This window comes from Lissotriton vulgaris, chromosome 10 (assembly GCF_964263255.1).
Source record: "Lissotriton vulgaris chromosome 10, aLisVul1.2, whole genome shotgun sequence".
NCBI lineage: Eukaryota > Metazoa > Chordata > Amphibia > Caudata > Salamandridae > Lissotriton > Lissotriton vulgaris.
In genome coordinates this window covers 859,692,956-859,716,276 of record NC_141698.1, presented here as the reverse complement: position 1 = coordinate 859,716,276, position 23,321 = coordinate 859,692,956, and the positions used below count along the sequence as shown (strand labels likewise).

At 42.3% G+C, this 23,321-nt stretch overlaps 1 protein-coding gene across 2 annotated transcripts in view; it reads left to right on the top strand.

The window, feature by feature from the left end:
- NMT2 (N-myristoyltransferase 2) overlaps positions 1-23,321 on the top strand; it is a 273,658-nt gene that overhangs the window by 155,195 nt on the left and 95,142 nt on the right. For both annotated transcript variants that reach the window (XR_015300715.1, XM_086941816.1), the window contains exon 3: positions 4,441-4,585. Coding sequence is in view for 1 of the 2 variants with exons in the window: in XM_086941816.1 (XP_086797942.1) it covers positions 4,441-4,585 (145 nt within the window). In the remaining variant the exon portion in view is untranslated. The remainder of the gene's footprint in view (positions 1-4,440; positions 4,586-23,321) is intronic.

Genomic DNA, 23,321 nt, shown 5'->3' with positions numbered 1-23,321 from the left:
CCCCCCCCCCCCTCCCAACCCAACGCCCCTGCGAATATAGGTCCCCTTTCTGAACCTCAGATGTTAGTTCCTGCAAATTATTGCCAGTGGGGTTCAAGCCATCTTGAACCCCGCTGTCCCTTTAATCATCCAGTGACTCAGTCAGTATCTCACTTCTGCCTTATCCAGGGACTGCAGTTTCAACATCTATACATTTTAACAGTTTTTCACAATTTCAATATTTCTCGGTGAATTCACAATCCTCCCTTTCATTATGCTGTTACCAAATTGAGTCTGGAAAAGTGGTTCTAATTCTTTTTGAAACCGCATTTTCTCGGCAGGGAAGATTACTCCTTGGCATTTGTGTAATCCACTGAGGGTGCCTCTAGATTTATGGATAGCACCATAATCCCTACTTCCACCGATGAATCCTTTTTTTTTTTTTTTTTTTAAATTTCTAATTTATTCTTCACCATTGGCAACATGTGCACAGGGACACACGTGCAGTAAATGCTAAGCCAGAGCTTTTTCCAGCAAATGTTTTGCCTTCCACAAGAATGTATCAATTACTTCAAATCTCAGAGCTCATTGTAACTTTGTAACAGTTACCCATTCATATCAGTATGGGCAAGTATCCACATTTTATAGAAACATTTGAGCTGAAAGGTCTGTCAGTTGTGAACAGTGTTTGTTACAATGTTTATCAGTCAGTCATCATCAAACCATCAACAATCTACCATTGCCAGCTCAAATGTAGAGCTTCAAAATGATAGGCTGAGGATAAGAGGATATACTTTAAGCTTCTTTTTACTCATCAAAGCCAGTTCGATTCTCCTCTTCGACCTGAGCTCAGCCTAAACCCAGTTCCCTTCCTTCTACTTGTAGTGCCAGTTTTCAGGGCTAAAGAGTGCCATGGGCATCTTTTCTGTGCAGACTCACGAACGCCAATCTGACTCCACCTCTGCTCTGTATACAATATTATTCCTTTGGCACCCACTTCATTCACTTTCTAAGACCATCTATGTGTCCAGCCGATCGTGTGTGTTCTCCTCTGGTTCTGGTCTCTGTTGCCGAGCCATCACTTCTTTTCTCGCTTCTCTCCACCTTTGCAAGCAGGTTGGTGTGATGTCAAGTTTGGTCAAAATCTCCCCAGCTTCTTCACGGTCCCGATACCAACATTAGGGTATCACCTCCCCTCTTGCACATTCTTTCACATCTGACAGTCTAGCTCATCTGATAAGTCTGCTACCGACCTCATACGCCTCGCCTGCATTACCCCCAAGTCAGTAGTCCGATCCTATGTATGTAGTCTGTCTGGCTCTGCTTTTCTTTATCATCAGTATTCGTTAACATTCTGCTTTATCTTCGGCAAATGTATGCTTTTACTGTGAGATTATTTTCTGTGTATTAAAGTACTTTTTAAAAGATTTTCACCGCTTGCTCAGGTTCTGGTCTTCTAGGAGATTTTCTGTTGCCATCGGCAGCCATTCGTTTAAGCCCTACAATCTGGAAAGGGAAATCAATGCCGTTCGGCAGATTTATTTTGGGTGTCCAGTTTTCCAGAAAAGATTGTAACTGTATAGCTTTTGCTGTGTAACTGTTTTTCATTTATGGCTCTACCTGAAACATTGGGCTGTGCCTGCTCAGGTCAACTTTTTTCATGCAGCTTCCCTCACATTGTTCTATGCTTTAGCGGCTTGGTAGAACAAACATCTTCTATATTTCCTCACATGGTTGACTCTTAAGATTAGATGACTGCTGCCCAGCCAGTCTAGACCAACCAAGGTCGTACAGCTGAATGTTCTCCCTCAAATAGGATCAGGCTGATCAAAGCTGACAAAATTATACATGTTCAGTCAGCTAGAAAACCTGCAGATGAATGAAGGCAATGCACAGGCTTCATGATGATCCCACCCAGTTAATTGTGATCCATCTGCACAGGAAGCAAAGCACCCTGGAATACACCAGAACAATGCACACTGCAAGCAAGTGCTTCAGTTCTCCTCCTAGGGACAGTAAGCACTGTATTAATATTGCAATACAATGTAATAATTCACTAATCATTCTTAGTCATGTATATAACGCAGATACTATAGAATCGACATTTTGACCGCAAAATCTGCCTGAATAGGCTAGTAACCAGATGGGCATAATAGGCCACACTCTGAGTTGTTTTAGATCGTTGAGCCAGTAGCACAAAGCTTTAAATTGTCTCCTATCCTTTTCCAAGCATACATGTGGCCCCTGGGAGTAGTTATCACGCAACATAATATTGAAGTCAAAATATATTGATGACACACACACACATCCATTTCCAGTTTGAGAACAGAAAAGCCAAGAATGGAAATTTCAGTGAGTGTTTTAACACCTCTAACTATGAAAGAATGAAAACGGCCACTGATGAATGTATCACAATTTCAGATCCTCCTGGTTGGAGACTAACCCAAGAATACAGAGCCTGTTGAATGGCACCAAAGAACTGGATCGCCCAGCGCCTCTAAAGCTAAACATCTTGGATCTTATTAATTTCAGCGCCTTGTTAGCTGCATGGAACACCAGTGCTGTGAAGAGCACCTATCCTACTTAGCTTGAAGCGACAGGGTCTATTCAGAGGGCCCTAAAATGAAAATATAGAAAGTGCAGAGGACCCAAAAACAAGCTGCTAGAGACTTCTCCTAAATCTAAAGAGTGATGAGTGCATCTCACCAGCCTCCGTTGGCTGTCAGCAGGCCAAAGAGTTAAATTGCATTTCTTCTGCTTCATGTTCAGAGCCTAGTGAGGCTTCTTGCCAGAGTACCTTCAAAAATTGCGCCAACGCTACAATGTGTCCACATTAACGCAGCTCCAAAGCAGTCTATGGCTAAATCCTAGGTGCAAAATAATAAATGTAAATGACGGTGTTCTTTGGAGCTCCCTTGACACGATGAGAAAGCCTTCCCTCGACTTACCGGAAAAACAGCAAATTGCCTGTATGAACCTGGCAAATGATAATGTTTAAGGAAGCTCACTAGTACTCCAGCTAATTTCCCTTATTGAGGAGAGTTTGGATGTTTACCCTGGTAAACCAAATGGTTGGGAGCAGGGTGACTGAGTGAGAGCGAGCTGATCTGCTCCTCGGTGGCCCAGAGGATTGTGTAGGCCACTAAGGAGTGGGTCACCTGCCACCTCAATTGGAAAATAGGGATCACGGGCCATAGCAAGTGACTCGCTCCTCCTTGGCCTACAGCAGAACTGTAGCAGGGCTCAGGTGCATGTGCCATCTCTCCTGCTCCTGAGCACTTATTTCGATTTATTTAAGGCACTTCTTACAATTGTACATAAAAACACAATCATGTGAGCTGGTAAAGCAACAGACCCTGACCATGATCAAATGTGATACACGCTGACAGCCTCAACATATATTTAAAGCGAGCGTCTCACACCATTCTTTGCTGTATGATAGCTGGCATCACCCCAGCAAGGAAGCTAGTGACATTAATCAAGTTTGTGGTCAAACGGCTTATTTGGAGCTAGCAAACAACCCTACCACAGACCATGACACAATAAGAACTTTATCAAATCATAAATGGAAAAACAGCTTCATATTCGGCATTTAGAAATGCACCTTACTTTTTAGATCCAAACGTTGAAGCCGATTTAGCTGTCTCTCCATACTTTTTTATTTTTGTATAATCATGCATACTATACAGGCATAGAGGGGCTTTTGGCCAGTGGGCCTCATCCATTGGACTGTCAAAAGGTCTTTCATATTTTGCTTCCTCCTCCATAGCCTGCTGTGTACAGCAGGTGGCAATAGGCCAGCACGCTTCACCGATTGTCTCCCTTCTCTTTGAGTGACCTCGCAAAGCCTGTGCACATTGTTCTGATAGGCCTAAATTAAGTTCCTTACTGTTTAGTTACAAAGCTGAATCAAAGTGTGCTTTATTATACTTTTTTCATATTACCTCTGAATACTGTGTATTAATTTTCGCTGCATTTCGGGGTCCACAAGTTCTTGTAGCTTGTGTTATAAAGCGTTTAAGTGCCATTGTAACATTGCAGCTGCCTGTTATATATGTTTTTGGATAGGCTGTGATTGAATATTGTCTCCTTTATAAACGAAAATAACAATGATGATAATATGCATGGTGCAACCAAAAGGCACATGACTAGTAAAAGAGCCACAACAATTAATGTTTTTTTTAAATTGAAAATTTGTATTGCAAGCATGTGTGGGTCTTGTTTAGGTGGTGGCATATTTAGTTTTTTGTCTTTTATTTTTGTGGCATAGGCTTTCAATAAAAAACAAAAAACATTGCACTAGCATGCCACGGCCAGATCTATTGACTTTGCCAATGCCTGTTTCACACTGTTATTTTTCACACACAACTTTTTTTTGTTTGAGTATTTAAATAAATGTTGTTCCCACCCACTTTCCAGTGTTGAAGTAACGGTGTTCTTAATATTCTTGTTTTTCTGCAGAACCCAGCCATTCCCATACAAAAACTTCAAGATATACAAAGAGCAATGGAGCTGCTTTCTGCATGCCAGGGTCCAGCTAAGAATCTTGATGAGGCAAGCAAACGTAAATACCAGTTTTGGGATACACAGCCTGTACCCAAACTTAGTAAGTTCATTAAGGGACGGTCAAGTAGTGACAAAGACGCTACTCTTGACAATTACTTCAGTCTGATGACACACTTTACACATGATTTTTTTAAATGCTAGCCATGTCCTGGGGAGGTACACTTGGGCCAGTCACTAACCTTTTATAAACATTAAACTTTCTTTATCTTCTATTTTTAACTTGGCAAGGTTGATGCGATAGTGTCAGATTGTGATCCTGTGGAACACATATTTCCTGTGTGACTTTATTTTATTTTGTTCTACATAAATATTTTTATATGATTGTCACGATTCCCTCCCTGGGCTCTTGTGTCCACCACCAGGGGGCCGAATTGTGGGACTTTCCAGTTTTCTAATAAGCTTCCAGCCACTTCCCTGCATGCATATCCTGACTTCCAGCCATTTGAATGCGATTTTGAAATTGCCATCCATGCCGGGTTTAGTGGAAGCCAGTCTGCTCATGTTTGAAACTCATTACCTATAATCCCCTGCTCACTGCTTCCCCTCCACCCCTGAAGACCAACAATGGGTGGAGGAATTCAGCACACCTGAGACTGGCAGCTTCTAGCCTGCTCACACCTGATGCATGTGATTACTATGCACTCTTTTAAGCTCCCACTTTCTTCAGTCTAGGGTTGGTCAATATAGCTGTGTTCCTTTGAGACTGCCCCATGTTTCCTGAGCTTTTTCTGAGTTCCTGGGCAATAGGTGGTATTCCTTGTTTCTGTTTTCTGAGCTGTAGATATTTATTTGTTTCTGTGCGAGCTCTTCCTGCAGTGCTACCTTGATACCTGAGCTATAGCAATTCCTTGTTCCTGAACTAGCATTGCCTTCAGTGTTCCCTTCGTTCCTGAGCTGTAGACATTTCTTGTTCCTGAACTTGCACTTTCTTCAGTGCTACTTTGATGCCTCGATTTCTGAACCTTAGCTATTTCTTGTTTATTGGACTAGCATTGCCTTCAATGCTACCTTATTGTCTTGATTCCTGATCCAGCACTTTTCTAGTGCACCTTTGAAGCCCTTCCTTCTGTATATACCTTTTTTCTAGTACCTGCCTTTCTTTCCACCTTTGTTCCATTTCTTAGTTTGCTGTCTTCCTATTCCTGCTGCCTTGTTTCTAGTTACCTTGCATGCTTGTTATTTGCTTTCTGCCAAGTGTGCTCTTGTATTCCCTTCTTGCCTTTTAAGCTCTCCTCCTTGCTTGCCTTGTCTATTGTGGCCATGTATTTGATTCAACACCCTTACTGTTTCTGCCTTCTGCATTCTTGTTTGATCGCCAGGATCCGTGAGCACAGCTGACAACCTAGGTAGTATTTCTTGTCCATTGTATTATCTTTAAATGACTTGTATTTACTTTTATAACATCACCATAGGTATCATCTCCACTGACCCTGCCTTTGCATGCTATACAATATATGGTATTCGCAGTCAGTATCTTTAACAGCATTGTGGGTCAAGAACTTATTGAGCTTCAGTCCTACCATGTGGAGTGAGCTCCCGAGTGCATTTCCTCACATTACCTTCATTGTTAATGTTTTAAATGTATTACCTACTGGCAGCTGCCAGTAGATAGTTAGGAAAAGCGTTTTTTGACTTGCCTTTATCTCGTTGGCGAATCTTCACAATATTTTCCCCAAAAATGTGGCGCTCACTTTAGCTGCTGTCTGAAAAGTTTTGTGGTAATCTGTGAAACGGGGGAAAGAAACAGGGGTCCCAAAACATTTTTTCCCTATGCTAATTCCTATGAGCTTTTTGAAGAGGACCACAGCCCGAACCACTGAACGGAATTACACCAACTTTCTTGGTCCAGAGTAGTGCCTTTGGGTCATTTGGTGTTAATCCGTTCAGTAGATTTAGAGAGAGTAACTGAAATCCAAATTTGTAAATTTAGGGGCACGGATCAGACAGTCCCTATGCTGTAATGTAATTGGCTGCCAAAACTTCAGCCAGGAAGTGTTGGCAGCCATTTTGAGACTCTGCTTTAGCCGAGTTTCATAAAAAACATTACAAATATAGAAAAGGGGCAGGGTAGGATCACCGCTGGGGTTTAATAAAACATTCTTTCAATTATACTGCACAATTACTGGTAGATACTTGTAATTCCCAGCAAAAAAGAAAGAAAAAAACATGCCTGGTTGGTCTCCCGCTCTTGTTTTTAATGAAGCCCCCGGGTGGGGCAGGTCCTGGGGAATGCCTGGATAAGGCACGTGGTCCTACTCCATGGGCTGCCACAACCCCAGGGCTTAACGATGAAATTATGGCAGGGGTGCTGCGGAGAAACCCCATTACGCTACCCTCCACCGGGGGTCCACCACCTCCCGAGTCTAAAAATAAAATGAATAGGGGGCCATGCTTACCCTCCCGAAGCCCTGTGGTTACCACCTCCCCGGGACTTTGTTAACTTAAAATACAAGGGGGCCTCACAACACCCCCCCCCCCAACCCGGAGACCACCACATACCCGGGTATACAATTAAAATTAAATAGGTGGGGTCACTAGCCCCTTTTGACCTCTTTTGTATTTCTCACCAGGCTGCATGCCAGGAGGCGCGACTGCAGAACAGAGCCCAAATGGGCGGGCCATCACCCCAGTGCTAAACCACCTCGGCTATCCTGCTGTATGAGATAATGCATTACCTGGTCTAAGGGTCAATAGCCCCTTTTGACATCACCTCTGCCTGCGGAACCCACTTTCCGCCAGGATATGCACCCTAAAGCGCGACTGCAGAATGGAGCATGGGGGTTGGGGCCTTCACACCTGTGCTGAAAGCGCCTCTGCTATACTGCGGTGTGGGACAATATACTACCTGTACTTGGGGTCAGTAGTCCCTTTTGACCTCACCTGTGCTTGGGGACCCTGTGTCCCACAAGGATATGTGCAAGGAGGCGCAACTGCAGAACACAGCCAATGGGGGCGTGGCCATAACATCAGCACTAAAAGCGCCTTTGCCCTCCACTGTCAATCAGAAGAGGAAGCTGCAAATTTATTAGCCATTAATGGAAAACTTAAGCTTATGGAAAAGATATTCCAATTTCTCTGATATTTGATTACACCACAGTTACTTTTAAATACCCTTCTAATCTGGGATGCTCAGTGCAGGACAGACAGCGGGTACCCATTTAAGATGTACCAGGGATGCTATACAGGGATGCCACATCTGCCAGTTCATCACAGGGTCACCTCAATTTATTGACCCCGTACCTTCCCCTAGGAGGCTGTTCCGGGAGTGATGTGGAAATATACCTTTTTAGAGGTACACTGGTGCAGGATCACCCTTTGGTCCGTGGGTTCAAAAAACAACAAAGTAGAGATCAGCACTGGAGTAGGAAATAAATAAGTTTATTATTCACTCATGAGTGGGACCACATCCACACAGCACTAAAGTGCTGCCTGAGGTAGTACACTGGCTTCACAAACCAGTGCCCTCTTTATACAGGTTTTGTGCAGTGTAAGCACGTGAACTGAAACGGAAAGAACAGTTTTAGAAATAGTTATCAACAAACAAGGGCAGATAAAACTACGTGGTCAGCAAAGTGGGAGGGGGAGCAGGAGTGCTTATGGTAGCAGAAATGATTGACAGACGACAGATGTACTGACCACTGCCAACTCTCAGCAGGTATATTGCTTTTAGCTGAGTCAGGAAGTCAACTTAAATAGATAGCACAGCCAGGAAAAGACGAGCAGCATGGGACGGGAGAATTACGAAGGAAAGGAAATGGACATCACAGCCAAAATGGCTGCTGCTTAGCCGTATGTGGAAAGCATGTTTTCCACATACGGCCCTTTTAGCATAAGCTAAGACATTTTCTTATGCTTTAAAAGGGGTACGATAAATATCATGGCTATCAATCAGCATCATATCGCTGACTTCTCAGTATATTGCTAAATGGGCATTTACATTTTGAACATTTGTTTTAGATGGTAGACAAGTAGTACAAGCGGAAATACAGAGGCAACAAAGCATTGGCCCGCATTGGATACAGAAGCTCCTGATTTTCCTGATATTTAAAGCCGCACCAACAAAGAAAAAGAGTCCCAAGTTAAAGTCAACATATTGCTGTAATGCAGTGTCAGTTTGATCCACTTCATCCTTATCTATAGTTCTTTTGAAACGGTTCAAGGAAATGTCATTAAACAGTTTTTGATCTTTATGATAAGATGCAGGTGCTACGAACACAGGAGGAAGCAAGAAGGACACGTAGCATGTTCCGGATCATCCGATTGGTAGATGATAGTAGCCTTCACTCCCACAAATGAAATAAGTGTTGTGTGAGGATAGAAAATTGCTATTGTTCGTTTCAGTAATATTCAGTACTGTGGTACAGTCACTTTTTCCCACTGGGATACTACCAAAACTGCTCACACAAAGATTTGCTCAGGCTTTAGTAACAGCGATGACAAAAGGCCTGTTACCCTTGGCCATTCGAGTTTTGGGGAAAACATAACGTGGAGGAATTTCCTCTTCGATACTCCTCCAGTTCCCATACAGTTCCTTTGGCTTGTGGTCCCCTTCCTCATTGGGGTAACAAACTTTATTAAGCTTTACAATAAGTCATCCTACATCAGCTAGAGTGATATTAGCAATTTCAGAGGCCCACAACGGTGCGAACCAGGCTTTACAGGTGCCATTATGCGAGAACGGCAAGGGAATGAAAGGCATTCCTCCCTTCTTCTGATGTGCTGGCATCATTCCACATACCCAGCAGTTGGTAGTGTTTGTAGCATTTTGAGTATGATGCAACATTTATATGCAAGTGTTATTGAGATACGACATTCAATGTTTTCTTTCATGATCAGGTAGAGTAAAATAATAATGTTCGGTGGGGCCCGGAGTAGTAGCAGCCAGAAAGTTTCGAGCCAGAGCTACTTCCTCTACAACCTACATTATGACAGCAATGATGATGACAGTCAAAGTTAGTCCAATAGCGAACATCATGTTTTTACTACAGACTTTTGCAGCATTCGATTTCTTCTCCTCCGGCATGTTCATTTCATCGGTAAACAACAAAACAGATGGCGCCCTAAGATCCTGGGCAGGCGTTGGTTTCTTCACTAACGTTAGACTAGTATTCACTAATAGGCTACCCCCCTTTGTAGTCAGTCTTTAACCACCCAGGACAGTGGCTCAAACAGTCTCTTTCTGCAATGAAATGTCTTTCTTTCTGGATCTAAGCAGATATCTAGATGTACCAAGGATTGTGTGGTCCGGCAGGACTTCTTCAGATCTTACAGGTGACACAGCTCGACCTTTCCCGGTGACCAGGATTTCGAGGTGATCTGTCAATGCAGCTGGGCTTACGAGGGCATGGAATCGCCAGGTTGCAGATCGTGGCCTTCACCCTGTGACCTGTCTGGAGAAACTTCCTGTACCTACTGATAAATAGAAGGCAAGCTGTCAGTTAGCTGGGACAAAGTCACTCATCAACACATGGGGTACATCATGTATAGGGCGAGGCTTAGGGATTCCCCAAATATTCATAGGCCTGCCAAACACAACGTCATATGGTGTAAGGCCAGATCGTGTATGTGGTATTGATCTGATAGAAAGTAGTGCTAGGGGCAGGGCATCCAGCCACTTCAAAGACGTGGAAGCCTGTATTTGAGCCAATTTCAATTTCAGGGTGGAGTTGTAATGCTCCACAGGCCTGCTGACTGTGGGTGAAAAGCAGCATGAAATTTCTGCTTAACCCCCAACCCTTTCATGACTTATTTGACAACTTACCCAATGAAATTAGATCTGTTGTCTCTCCATAAGACCCAACAAATGCTGAATCGAGGGAATAACTCCTTTAGGAGTACTATCACTGTTGTGAGAGCTGTATTATCCTTTGTAGCATACACCTCCACCCATTTACTGAAGGCACAAACCACTACCAAAACATATTTTAAGTTATTGCAGCGCTCAAACTGAATGTAGCCCATTTGCAGGACCTCAAAAGGTGCAGTTGGTGTTGCAAACCTTCCTGTTGGAGTTTGTGATCCCTTTCCAAGATTATACTGAAGACAGACCAAACAAGACTGGAACATCTTTTTAACAGTGCCAGCAATATCAGGATGATCCCAAACTTGCATGAGTTGTTTTGCCATTGAGGATGCACCAACATGTGCCCCCCCCTATGTGCCATGTGAATTAAGGGATATAAGTAAGCTGTGGGTAACTTCCATTTGGTCATATCTTTATTCCTCCAACAGCCCTCATTATCCAGTGTTCCCTCCTTAGACCATTGATCTAGTTCAGCAGAGGCAGATTGTTGCGTGACCAGCACCTCTTGCCTGGCATCATGCCAACGTTCAGCTTGGGACTTCATGACATACATGGATGTGGTACTTCGCTGCACCTATTTTATCAGTCACTTTCTTGTGTGCACTACACTTAACAACTGCCACTATCTTAGTGGAGTGGTGTGGCTCACTGGTTAGAGGCGGCAGACCCGAGAGCAGAGAACAGGCCGGGACCAGGGTTCGATTCCCGACGCGGCAGGGTCTCGGACCATGATCAGCGGACTCGATAATTCTCGCATCGGTGCCTACTCCAACCAGAGATCACACTCGGCAACTCTGGGCATTAGCTTGCCTCATCTCCACAACGGCCCCTCACAAACGCCGGGGATGCCTGGTTTCACCTTGGAGACTCCCAGGAGGGACTATCTCACAGGGAAAGCCAGGACGGGTTCCCCAGTGGTCTATAGCGCTACGAGGCCTGCGGTGCGGGTAGAAGTGCGCTTTATAAGACACACACAACTTTATAAGACACACACAACAATCTTAGGATAGGTTAGGGCAGTAAGTAGATTATGTACCAATTCTCTATGCACTATCTGTGTCCCATTGAGGTGAGAAAGCCTCTCTTTCTATAAGCGGCCAGAATTGTGTGCCACCCCGAAAGCATACTGGCTGTCGGTAAAAATGTTAACAAGTAAGTGTACTAAGCTCACATGCTCTTGTTAGTGAGTGCAGTCTGGAGTTCCTAATACTGGTGCAGAACAAAGAGCTTGGTGTGGCTGTTAGAAGGCATTCTGGCACTCAGCTGTCCATGGGAGGGGCAAAAAAATAAAAATCCAACAAAGGTTTAATAATGTGCGAAAAACTAGGGATCCACTGCATACAAATAGAAGCATGAACACCCTTCTGAGTACGGGGCACGGGAGTGTCCAAAATAGTCTGAATACAGTCTGGTGTAAGTGCACGTCCCTCCTTAGAGAGGAGTGATCGATACGCACAACTCTCCTCCAAGGAGTGTAAACCCAATTATATTTAAAATATCCCTTTTCATTATCCGAAGATTTTGTCATTATTTGTTTCCTCCCCCTTTGGAGGAGCATACAGGGGTGCAGCTTCACACATTGGTCTAATAGCAGACTCACTACTGCTGGGATCATTCGCATCCACCGGAATATCCGTCTTCTCTGTCTGAGATTCTGTTGTCTCAACGCCTACTTGCTGCTTTTTAGCTAACTCTTTTTCTTTCTGCATTTGTAATGTATCATCCCGTAATTTAACCGCTCGTCTAATTTGTGTCAGATATATTTTTGAAAGGGTGAGTCCCATCTCTTAACTGCCTATAATCTGTCTTCAAATCATTTGGACCGGATTCGTCCGAGATATACTGCCAATTATATAAAATCTCTCAACAGAACTTTTCTAAAAAAATATAACTGTTTTGCATTTTCCCAAGCCTGAACTGTAGTTGTCAGGATAGTCGCTGTAGTCTTCAGACGAGATTCCTCTCTACCGTTGCCCTTCAATTAATCTTTATCTGCGCTAGACAGAGTAGAGCGAGTCTGTCGACTAACCTGCTTATCTTTATCTTTTCCATCTGAAGACAAAGGCTCCTTGCAGAAACCTCATCCTCAGGGGCACTTGGAGTGGGAAATTTATACGGGGTGGGGATCGATCTAATAAGATGCAGTCACCCTGAGGTTTATTAAGTATGGGATAAATAGGGCGACTAATAGGGTACCGGCCGTTTATCTCTAATCGACGTTCTCAGTCTTTTTCAATTTTTTCCTTTTCTTTATTTTTTTATTCTAGCGCTTTTTGATATGTCATTTTTTGTTCTTTTTCTGCTATAACTTCTGCTCTTTTCGCTCTCTCGCACTTCTTTCTCCCACTTAAGCACACAATCAAATATATCCGGTCTACTTTTTCTTTTAAATAAACACTGCTCTACATATTGAACCTTTTTAAAATCAAATGACCCATTTACTGACCATTGCAGATCAGAATCTTTTTTTGTGTATTTGTTCCATAGTGGACTGTACATTATGGAAGAAATCCCATATTTGACATACATATCTCGATTAGGCGTTCCGTCTGGGGGAGCCGGCTGACTTTGTTCTAAACTGGTTTTGGTACCACAAGAGCAGCAACACCACCTATGGAGTGTGCTGAGAGCAGGCATGTTCTACACATATTAGTAAATATTACTACTAAAAATACTTTAAAAGGATAAAAAATCTCCATATTACCTGCCTTCAATTTTTTGCAAAAATTAAATCACACATTCAAACAAAAAGCCCAAGAGTGTCGCTTTTGTGACCTTACCGAACAAAAGACTCTCCCACATGCTGATCTCTGGTCAACCTAATGGTCACGATAAAATTGCTCCAATGAAAACCCCATTTGAGACCGGCCACCCCCTAGAGGGTCAAATCAGGAAAACCAGAAAATTCACGTCTGCCTGCAAAGACAAAGGTCTCCTCGTGCAGTGCGCTTCCTCAGCAAAATTCCAATCCTCTGTCAAAACCACTCCTTCGGATGGCAGCGTCTCCAATGAGGTCCCACGACGGGCGCCAACAGTGGAAATATGCCTTTTTAAAGGCACACTGGTGCAAGGTCACTTTTTGGTACACGGGTTCAAACACCAACAAAGTAGTGATCAGCACTGGAGTAGGAAATAAATAACAAGTTTATTAATCACTCATGAGTGGGACCACATCCACACAGCACTCTCAAGTGCTGCCTGAGGTAGTACACTGGCTTCACAAACCAGTACCCTCTTTATACAGGTTTTGTGCAGTGTAAGCACGTGAACAGAAATGGAAAGAACAGTTTTAGAAATAGTTATCAGCAAACAAGGGCAGATAAAAACTACATGGTCAGCAAAGTGGGAGGTGGAGCATGAGTGCTTATAGCAGCAGAAATGATTGACAGACAACAGATGTACTGGCAGATACAAACTCTCAGCACGTACATTGCTTTTAGCTGAGTCAGGAAGTCAACTGAAATAGATAGCACAGGCAGGAAAAGACGAGCAGCCGAGGACGGGAGAATTACGAAGGAAAGGGAATGGACCCCACAGCCAAAATGGCTGCTACTTATGCCAAATAAAATATTACACTTTTTCCACAGTGGTGGGATAAGAAATGGTGCCGCAAGAGTGCCCCACGTGTCCCATACCCTGTTGAGATCTGGAGACCTTCCTCATGCCCCCTCCATAATACTTTCTGTCCTTACAATAGTGCAGGTCTGCAAGTGACCTTAGAAAGGCACTCGCACTGGGGAAGGGCATGGGGGTAGGTCGATGAGAGAGGATATGGGTGGGCTCACAAGACAGCAAGTGAAAACCAACATGGTGCTGATGACACACATTCTTGATGCAGTGGTATATGGGGACATCTTAACCAAACAAAGTAGTACTTACTTCGTATTGTTAAGAGAAATTATCCTTGTTTGTTGGAGATTTACCTCTTTCTAATCTGGATGACTTTTCTATAGGAGAATTCATATCCTCACAGATTTTTTGATAAAGATGCAAAGAAACAATTACATTGCCAAAACACACACAAGGTCACTGGAGACATTTGCTTGTGGCCCGTTATGCAGATGTAATGTAAAATACGCACTGGACATTTAACCAATGAGGTAGATCTTAGTAATTAACCAGAAGAAAGTACTCCAGTTAGGTAAACATTTTGTTGAAATCTGTTTTCTCTTGTAGGATCAAGGGACAGGGGAGGTTCCGTTCTGGCACAGTCACTCAAAGTTACTGATATTCCCACATAGTCACTTACATACCCATTCTGCCACTCTCACATCCACTCACAGATCCCTACCACCACGAACATACACTGACCGATCCATACACCACCTCACACCTGCAAAACCACTAACATAACATACAGACTCGGATAACTACTCATACCCCCACTCACAGAGCAATAAAGCCACATACCCACTAATTGACCGATACAGCCACTCACACACCTACTTTCAAAGGTCACAGGTTACAGTTAGCAAATAAAATGTTTTAAAAACCTTAGATAATCACTAAAACAACCAGTCTGGTTCCAGTTTGGAAATACAATTTAAAAAAAACCTTAGAAATTCTCAGAAAAAACAGGTTTCAGGGCAGTTTTAGTTAGGAAATTGAATTTTTAAAAAACTTTAGAAATTTACTGGAAAAAACAAAGGTTACAGGAACGTTCTAGTTAGGCTCAGATTTCACTTGAAATTCAGCAGTTCTAGTTAGCTCAGCTAACTATAACATAAGCCCCCGTAGTGCACTGCTTATGACCTCACATATTACATCACTCATGACCTGGTTAGTGACATCATTGATGGCATTCACAGAACCACATCCACCCACTCTCACCCCTACACAACCTCTCAAACACCCACTAACACAACTACTCACATACCCATTCACAGACCCATACAAGTACTCGCACAACCACTCACTCATCCATAGTCACTCATAGAGCCACTCACTCATACAACCACTCACTCACCCATACAGCTACTCATACAGCCACTTATTTACCTATACAGCCACTTACACCCACACACACACTCACTCATCCATACAGCCTCTGAATATAGCCAGTCACACACACTCACACAACCACTTACATACCCATTCACACATCCATACAAGCACTCACACATCTGCTCACTCACCATGCAGCCATTCACACAGCCACTTAGCACACCCACACAGCCACTTAGCACACCCACACAGCCACTTAGCACACCCACACAGCCACTTAGCACACCCACACAGCCACTTAGCACACCCACACAGCCACTTAGCACACCCACACAGCCAGTTAGCACACCCACACAGCCAGTTAGCACACCCACACAGCCAGTTAGCACACCCACACAGCCAGTTAGCACACCCACACAGCCACTTAGCACACCCACACAGCCACTTAGCACACCCACACAGCCACTTAGCACACCCACACAGCCACTTAGCACACCCACACAGCCACTTAGCACACCCACACAGCCACTTAGCACACCCACACAGCCACTTAACACACCCACACAGCCACTTAACACACCCACACAGCCACTTACACACCCACACTGGCACTTACACACCCGGTCACTCTCATACAGCCATTCAGACACCCACTCACGCACCCATACAATCACTCACACAACCACTCACCCACCTACCCATAGAGCCACTCACACATCCACTCTCTTACCCATACAGCCACTAACACACCCAGTCACTCAGCAATAGTCACCCACACAGCTACTCACACACCCATGTATACTCTCAGAACCACTCATACACCCACGCATGCACTCAGACACACACTCACACAGCCACTCATATAATCTATATACAAAATGGCATCACTTGGTAGTACAGAAAGTATATTAATATAACTATTGTGGTACCTCAGTATATATTTTTATCAGTCATAAACTTTAACGTAAGTTATAGTTCGCTCAGGTAACGTGAATTTCTCTGGTTATGTATGAGTGAGGTTTGAGCCTAACAATAATGTCCCTTTAGCCTTTGTTTTTTTCAATATATTTCTAAGGTTTTTTAATGCTATTTCCTAACTATAATGTCCCTGTAACTTTTGTTTTTTCAGTGTATATATATATATATATATATATATATATATATATATATATATATATATATATATATATATATATATATATATCTATATATATATATATATCATTGGTGTTAGTTTGAATGCCACAATGCCTCTTGCGTGGCTGCCCTTTCTAAGCCTTAACTCTCTTACTCCATTGTGCAGAGGTTTCCCTTTTGATTCCCTAGCTCCTCTGGCTCGGTGTGATCTTAGGCAGCTTTGTACCAAATATTCTGCCTACTTTGTCTTCCTTGCCAGAGTCTCCTGACACATGCCAGTGTCCCTGGCTTAGTCCTGACAAGAAATTATTCCTTAATTTATTCGCTTTTTGTTGGATCCAGGGCATCCTAATATTTACTGGTCATATGAATGTGACTTTCATAGAGTAATGCAAAATCTTTGTTTAAATTTTACTTTCCAACAAATAAAACTGGTAAACAAGATGGCCATTTATTTTTGTAATAAAATGAGCATTAATACAAAACTTACTGAAGCAAAAGTGTACTTACTCACAAGTGTCTGAGAATGTCTTTTGTTTACCTTGCCATAGAGAAACCTCTGCGTGATTATTTCATTGCTGATACTGAATGCGGAAGTGAGATAGGTGGTCATGTATGTTTTGGACATTTGAGGTTTTTTGTGTTTGGAATATTTTCTAGTGTGCAATTTATTTATTTCAGATGTTTTTGAAGTTCTTGTGTAGCCTTAGGGTCAGTTCATAATACTAAAGTACCAAGTGTGGTAGCTGTATTATGTGGTTGATTGTTGATGGGGGAAGGGGCGAGCTGGGACAGTAGTAGTCACTACTAAATTGAACCACAATCTGCCTAGGTCCAAAGTTCGATTCCATATGGCTGTTTCACAATAGATCTTCTGTTATTGCATATTTGTTAATGAGTGTACTTGGTAGTGTCCACTATGAAGAGTCTTCTAATTTGACATTGAAAATTTCTAGGGGAACTGTCAGACATAGGAACAATAGAGCTTGTGTTTTGATTAGGTGAATGGTCTTTTACGGGGCTGACATAAACAGCTTGCTTACCAACAGTGCCCTGAAGTGTAGTTTTGTTTTTACTCTCGTTGTTGGTTTGTAGATCTCCCTTTACGTGTCTATAATTTGAATGTTCATTTTGTGAGAATTGACATAAACAGCTTGCTTACCAACAGTGCCCTGAAGTGTAGTTTTGTTTTTACTCTCGTTGTTGGTTTGTAGATCTCCCTTTACGTGTCTATAATTTGAATGTTCATTTTGTGAGAATTCTCATTTTAGGGCTCTGGTTGTGCTAGTTTGGTTGTTATACCTTTGTTAGCTGTACTGTGTAGTAGGGAGGTTGGTTAAGGGGCAGAATCTGGGATGTAAATAGTTTCTTTATTGAACCATCATCTAGCTAGGCCCAAAGTTCGTATCCATATGGCTGTTTCTCAATAGGTTGTGTTGTGAGAATGAGCTAATTCTATGACTTTGGATGTGTGTTAGTTTGATTATTACACATGTTTTTTATTTTAAAATACTTTAAATGTGATCCTTGTCTCAACTACAGATCAGTGGAGGGGCTTCTAAACTGCTGTGTTATGATCTGGTTTTGGTCTTGGATTGAGTTTTTTGTGATGCTCTTACTGATTGTTTTATTAGTACACTTGAATCATCACAAATTCGCTGGTTAGTACGATGTGTTGGGCGGTTTGGTTCAGCGAGTTGTGTACACGATTAGAGAGCCCAATAGTTTCAAATGCCAAGAAGTAACAGTACTGTGTTTATATTTTCCTAGAAATAACAGCACTATGTTTGTATTGGTATCAGCTTTTTAATTCACAATTATTTGTGCAGGACAATCAACTGCCTTTGCAGGGTCTTTATGGCTTTCAAAGTTTCTAACAGAACAACTGGGCTTGCTGTGCCAGCATTTGGATCCGAGCTATGCCCCTCAGGTTGCAAACAAATCTTGGCAGCAGAGTAATCCGCTGCTCTATTTTACTAATGATGAAGACTTCTCCGAGTTCCTCCTCATTTCACTCTAGCTGTTTGTTTTTGCTAGTTTGCTTTCTTATTTTTTAAATGTAGTGGTTTTACTTCTATTTTTTCATAATAGACTTCAGTCACTGCATGGGTTGAAAAATGTCAGTTCTATGCTACTGATCTCCAGTCACTCTTTCCTACTTTGTTTTGGTAACATGAACCTTGTCAGGGCATGTTCTTTCAAGTTGTGGGTGTACATTATGTAACAAATCCTACAAATATATGCAAAACATGGCATTGTTCCAGAGGTTAAGGTTGGAGAAAGTCGCCCCCTCCTACGGGCGTTGTGCAGTTTATCTCATGTTAGAACAGACAGTGTTTGAGTAATACCGGTTTCTACCCTGCACTGCTATAATGCCCAGTGTTCACACATACATAAGCATCCTTGCCCTACCACCATGCACAGAAACAGAAGCAAAAGTGCCCATTGACTTTGTAGGAAGAAAAAAACCCAGGAAAACAGATATGACACAATATCCTCCCATTCTGATTCCATGTAGTGAGAATGAAAAATACCAGATGCTTCTAGCATGTCTACTTTTCTGGTCCTGTGAACCACAACAGTGAGTCAAAAGTGGGAGTCTTGGATCAGCAAGGTATGGTAAAACGTATAAATACGTTGGCTGGAGGACCACTACTGCACTTAGCAAATCAAGTTTTAGGAGCAGTATGACACTTCATTGATGCAACAACATCCAAACTCAACTATGGAGGTATTAGTAGACTTCACAACAGATGAACAAATAGCCTACACTGTCGGGAGAAAGATGCTGGGGCACAATCTTGATTTTGAACTCCTACACTCAACCTAAAGAAACAGTTTCCAGAAGAACTATGACTCTAATGGCGAGCAAGAGAATCTCAACCATAATGTGACATGGTACCATCCCCCTTAACCCCCATTTTGGTCTCCATCGCTATTATTACAGGGAATCGGACATAATTATTGATGTACCCAAACATGGGGAGGCCTGAACAATGAAATGTTAGTTTAGGAGGGGTCTACTATGGCGTTGGACCCATCAGCTGATATCGCTACATACAATAGGCAGTGAATACTTGCAGAAAAATAACTATTGACCATTTGCAGTCATCAGTAAGCCCAGAATTTTGTGTCTGACCTCTTTTGGCCCTGAGACAACAATTACTTATATACAAAGGAGCACCTAAACCTATCTGATCACTAATGTTTTATTAAAACAGAGGACAAACAGGTTCCCCCGACAGTAGGCATTATACCTCAACCTCCCGAACCTGTAGTGCTAGAATTAGACATTTCTCAAGTTCATGAAAAAAATGTATTTGAAAGGCATGGGAAAATAAATACTAGAGAGGAGAAGTCACCTTTGCAGAAGGGAAAGATTCTCATGTCAAACATGGTTGTGAAAAAGTTGCATCCATGTATGTACAAAGAGAGTAGACAAAAGACTGAAAGTTGTTGGCAATGAGATAGCGGCTGCTAGAACCTGGCAGTCTCACATAAATATCGACAAATCCAGGATATAACATACAAAGTGCTTGAAAGAGAACCCCACCAGTGAGATTTCCAGCAGATGTCCACTGATTAATCACATGACTACGGAGGAAAGTGGAATTACCCAAAAAAAACTCCTGTTTCATTGAGTCTTCATGCCATTTTAACACACAACGTGCCCAAGAACACTTGACTGAGGACAAGAAGCAGCAGAGAAGACCCAGATTGTCACTGTTTTTCTGGTCGGGATATGTGCGGAGTGCGACAATAATGTCCTGAATGCCAGATAAAAAGTCACAGTGATATTGCCAAACCTCCCTTACAATCTCTTCCAATAATTTGGATGCCATTTTAGAGGTGATGGATTTAATAGGTACTTTGCAATTTTCTGGAAGAGACTTGAGACATAGTCTGGTGATTGTTCACTATACCACCTGCTGACTATAGGCTTTTTGCCTCAAAGGCAAAACAGCAGCTCACCCCTGTTTCAGTTTCATCCGGAAATGCTGCAGGAGCCGCAGGGGATTTGGTGCTTTCTCGCCTGCCACCTCCCCTCGACCCCTCTTCTCTCTCACACACACACACACACACACTCCTTCCCCCCCCCCCCCACCCCCCAATAAATAATTCATACTTTGGGTGCTCTGGATGGTGGGACCATTGGTGACATTAATATCATTTTCACAGAGTTCTAAAGCATTCTTGTAATTAAGCTTATTTTTCTTATGTATAGTGTGTGAGAAGTCTACAAAATAGGTATTCTGCTCATGCATGTGAATATACTGAGATTGATATTAAAAATAAAAAAGCTTTGCGAATTATCTGATTCTTGCATGCCTTAGTTAAAAATGTGTGTCTTCTACGGTTCTTAATTTTACTTTGCAAGAGAAGGAGTATAACAGATTACATTGGTTTAAATCTTTAGTGTCATTTTGTAGTCTCATTTGTGTTTGTCTTGCATTTGTGTTAAATCATTTTTAGGATTGACCTCTATTCTGTTGGATGCTGTTCTTTCATAATCATGCAACCTGTCTTACATCATTGGAAAGAGCTGTTTCTTGGTCATCTGTCTGAAATTGATATGTGAGGTTCAGCTTTTACATCTAGTCAGATTTGCTTTTATGTGCATTTGTGTTCAGTATTTCATCCTTGTATTCATAACTGATCCTTTTTTAAAAGATTGCTCTAATAACATATGAATGGTGACCATCGACATATGGTGATTTTTGAGGTAAAAGATTCAGTTAATGACTGTTAATAGCCCAGTTACCTACCAGCAACATTTATCACTTCAATTTCAGTTTTTTCACATTACAGTCTTTACTGGCCGAGTAATCCGCTTGCTGCTCCTGAATATTGTTTATCTATCTAAGCAAAAATAGACAAACTACACTGGGTTTTAAGAATGGACACTGCTAGCTAATGCAAATCTATCCCGCAACAAGTCTAAAACCTTAGCTAGCTTACTAGTTCGACACCAGTTATGTTATGTTACTAATGTTATGCCAAGGCCGTGCTTAAACCTGAAGTGTTTCTACATGTCTAGATTGCTGAATACTCACGGTTAGTTCAGCTGAACAACCCTGATATTGTAACATTACTGTAGCGTAACAACACGACAGTAGAAGATGTGTTGTCAACTATAAGATTTTATTCAATACACAAGGGCCCGCAGGGAGCGGGAAATAAACGTCAGTCACCACGGGAGTCAGCTGTCATCTGTCAAACAGATTACAGTGACGTCACATAAATACGCACTGGACATTCCATGGTGACACTGTGTGACGCAACATGATGGAAAGGGAAAACATACTGTGAACATAACCCTTTGCCCCCACAACAAGTATAACATGTACGACATCTCCCTTTCTCCATCAGAAAACGCAATATTACGTTTTATTCCATAACATAGTCCTTAAACCTTTTCGGCAAGTTGATAACCCCACCCACTCTGGAAGACAAACCCCCAGTGTCATCAATTTCAGTGTTCCTCGTGCCTGCTACAGGAGAACCAGTTCCGTCTACATTGGATTCTACCATAGAGTCTTCCTGGGCCAGAATAGTGTCCCCACTTCCAACAGAGAAACTTATTGAACTATCTCCCAATGCCAAAGAACATCCTTGGCTGACATCGGAATGCAACCGGTTCGTGCTACTAGATATGTCTTCCCATTCAAGGGCACTTTCATTAAGGCTCACATCTCCTTCTTCCACATTCCTCATTATTATTTTTTCTTGCCCATGTTTAAGTCTTACCACATCGTCTTTACTGCGCCATCCTTCTCCTTCTATGAACACAGCACCACCTGACGCTCTATCTATCTTCATGGGTTTGCTGAACTTTGTTTCACCCTTACTCACCAAACCTGGCTTCTTTACCAACACCCAGTCTCCAGGTGCTACCCATTTGTCTTTTACTCTATTTACCTTATCAGAATATGTTTTGTTTTTCATCTGTTTTCTCTCTATGTTCTCTTTCACCTTGAGTTCTTTCTCACACACTTCTCTCGCTTCGATTACTGTTCCTTTCCATCCACCTATTTTTGGTGTTATAATGTTGTTACATGCTCTTCCTCTCATCAAGAAAAATGGTGTATACCCAGTGGCTTCCTTTGACGTATTGTTGTACGCATTGATTTTCACCTTAATGAATTCTTTTACATCCATATCATTTGCAATAGCCATTTGGATCCCTTCTTTAAAGAACCTGTTTATTCTCTCAACTTGGCCATTACTCTTTGGGCTGTATAATGGTGTCTTTTCCTGTACAATTCCGCATTTTCCAAAACTCGACCATTACTCGTGATACAAATTGTGACCCATTGTCTGATACTAGGACCTTAGGCTGTCCCTCACTTCCGAATACTTTTTTAAGAAATTTTATGACCACTTCCGTTGTAACCACATTCACAAACTTGTAACACACCCACTTAGTATAGTAGTCTGTCAGAACTATTAGGTACTTGCACCCATCTGGCAATATGTTGAAAGGTCCTGCAAAGTCTATTGCTACTTTGGCCCAGGGCCCATCGGGGATTTCCACCATCTGTAGTTCATTCTTTTCAACTTTCTAATGCTTATCTGACTTTAAGCATTTCTCGCATTTGTCCACATAACTCCTTATCTCGCTGTCCACACCTGGCCACCAATAGTGCATCCTTAGAATGTTTTTTGTGGCAGTGGTACCTGGATGCCCTCTGTGAGCCATCTTTATAATCTTTTGTCTGAGTTCATATGGCGGCACAAAAACTTCTCCCCTTTTTAAGTAGCCATTCTCTAATGTCAGTTCATCACTCACCTGCTGGTAAGTTTTTAGTTCATTTGGAAGGTTCCTTATATGTGGCCATCCAGTTTGCACATACTTTTTTGCTTTGGTTAGGATAGTATCTTTTGCCACACT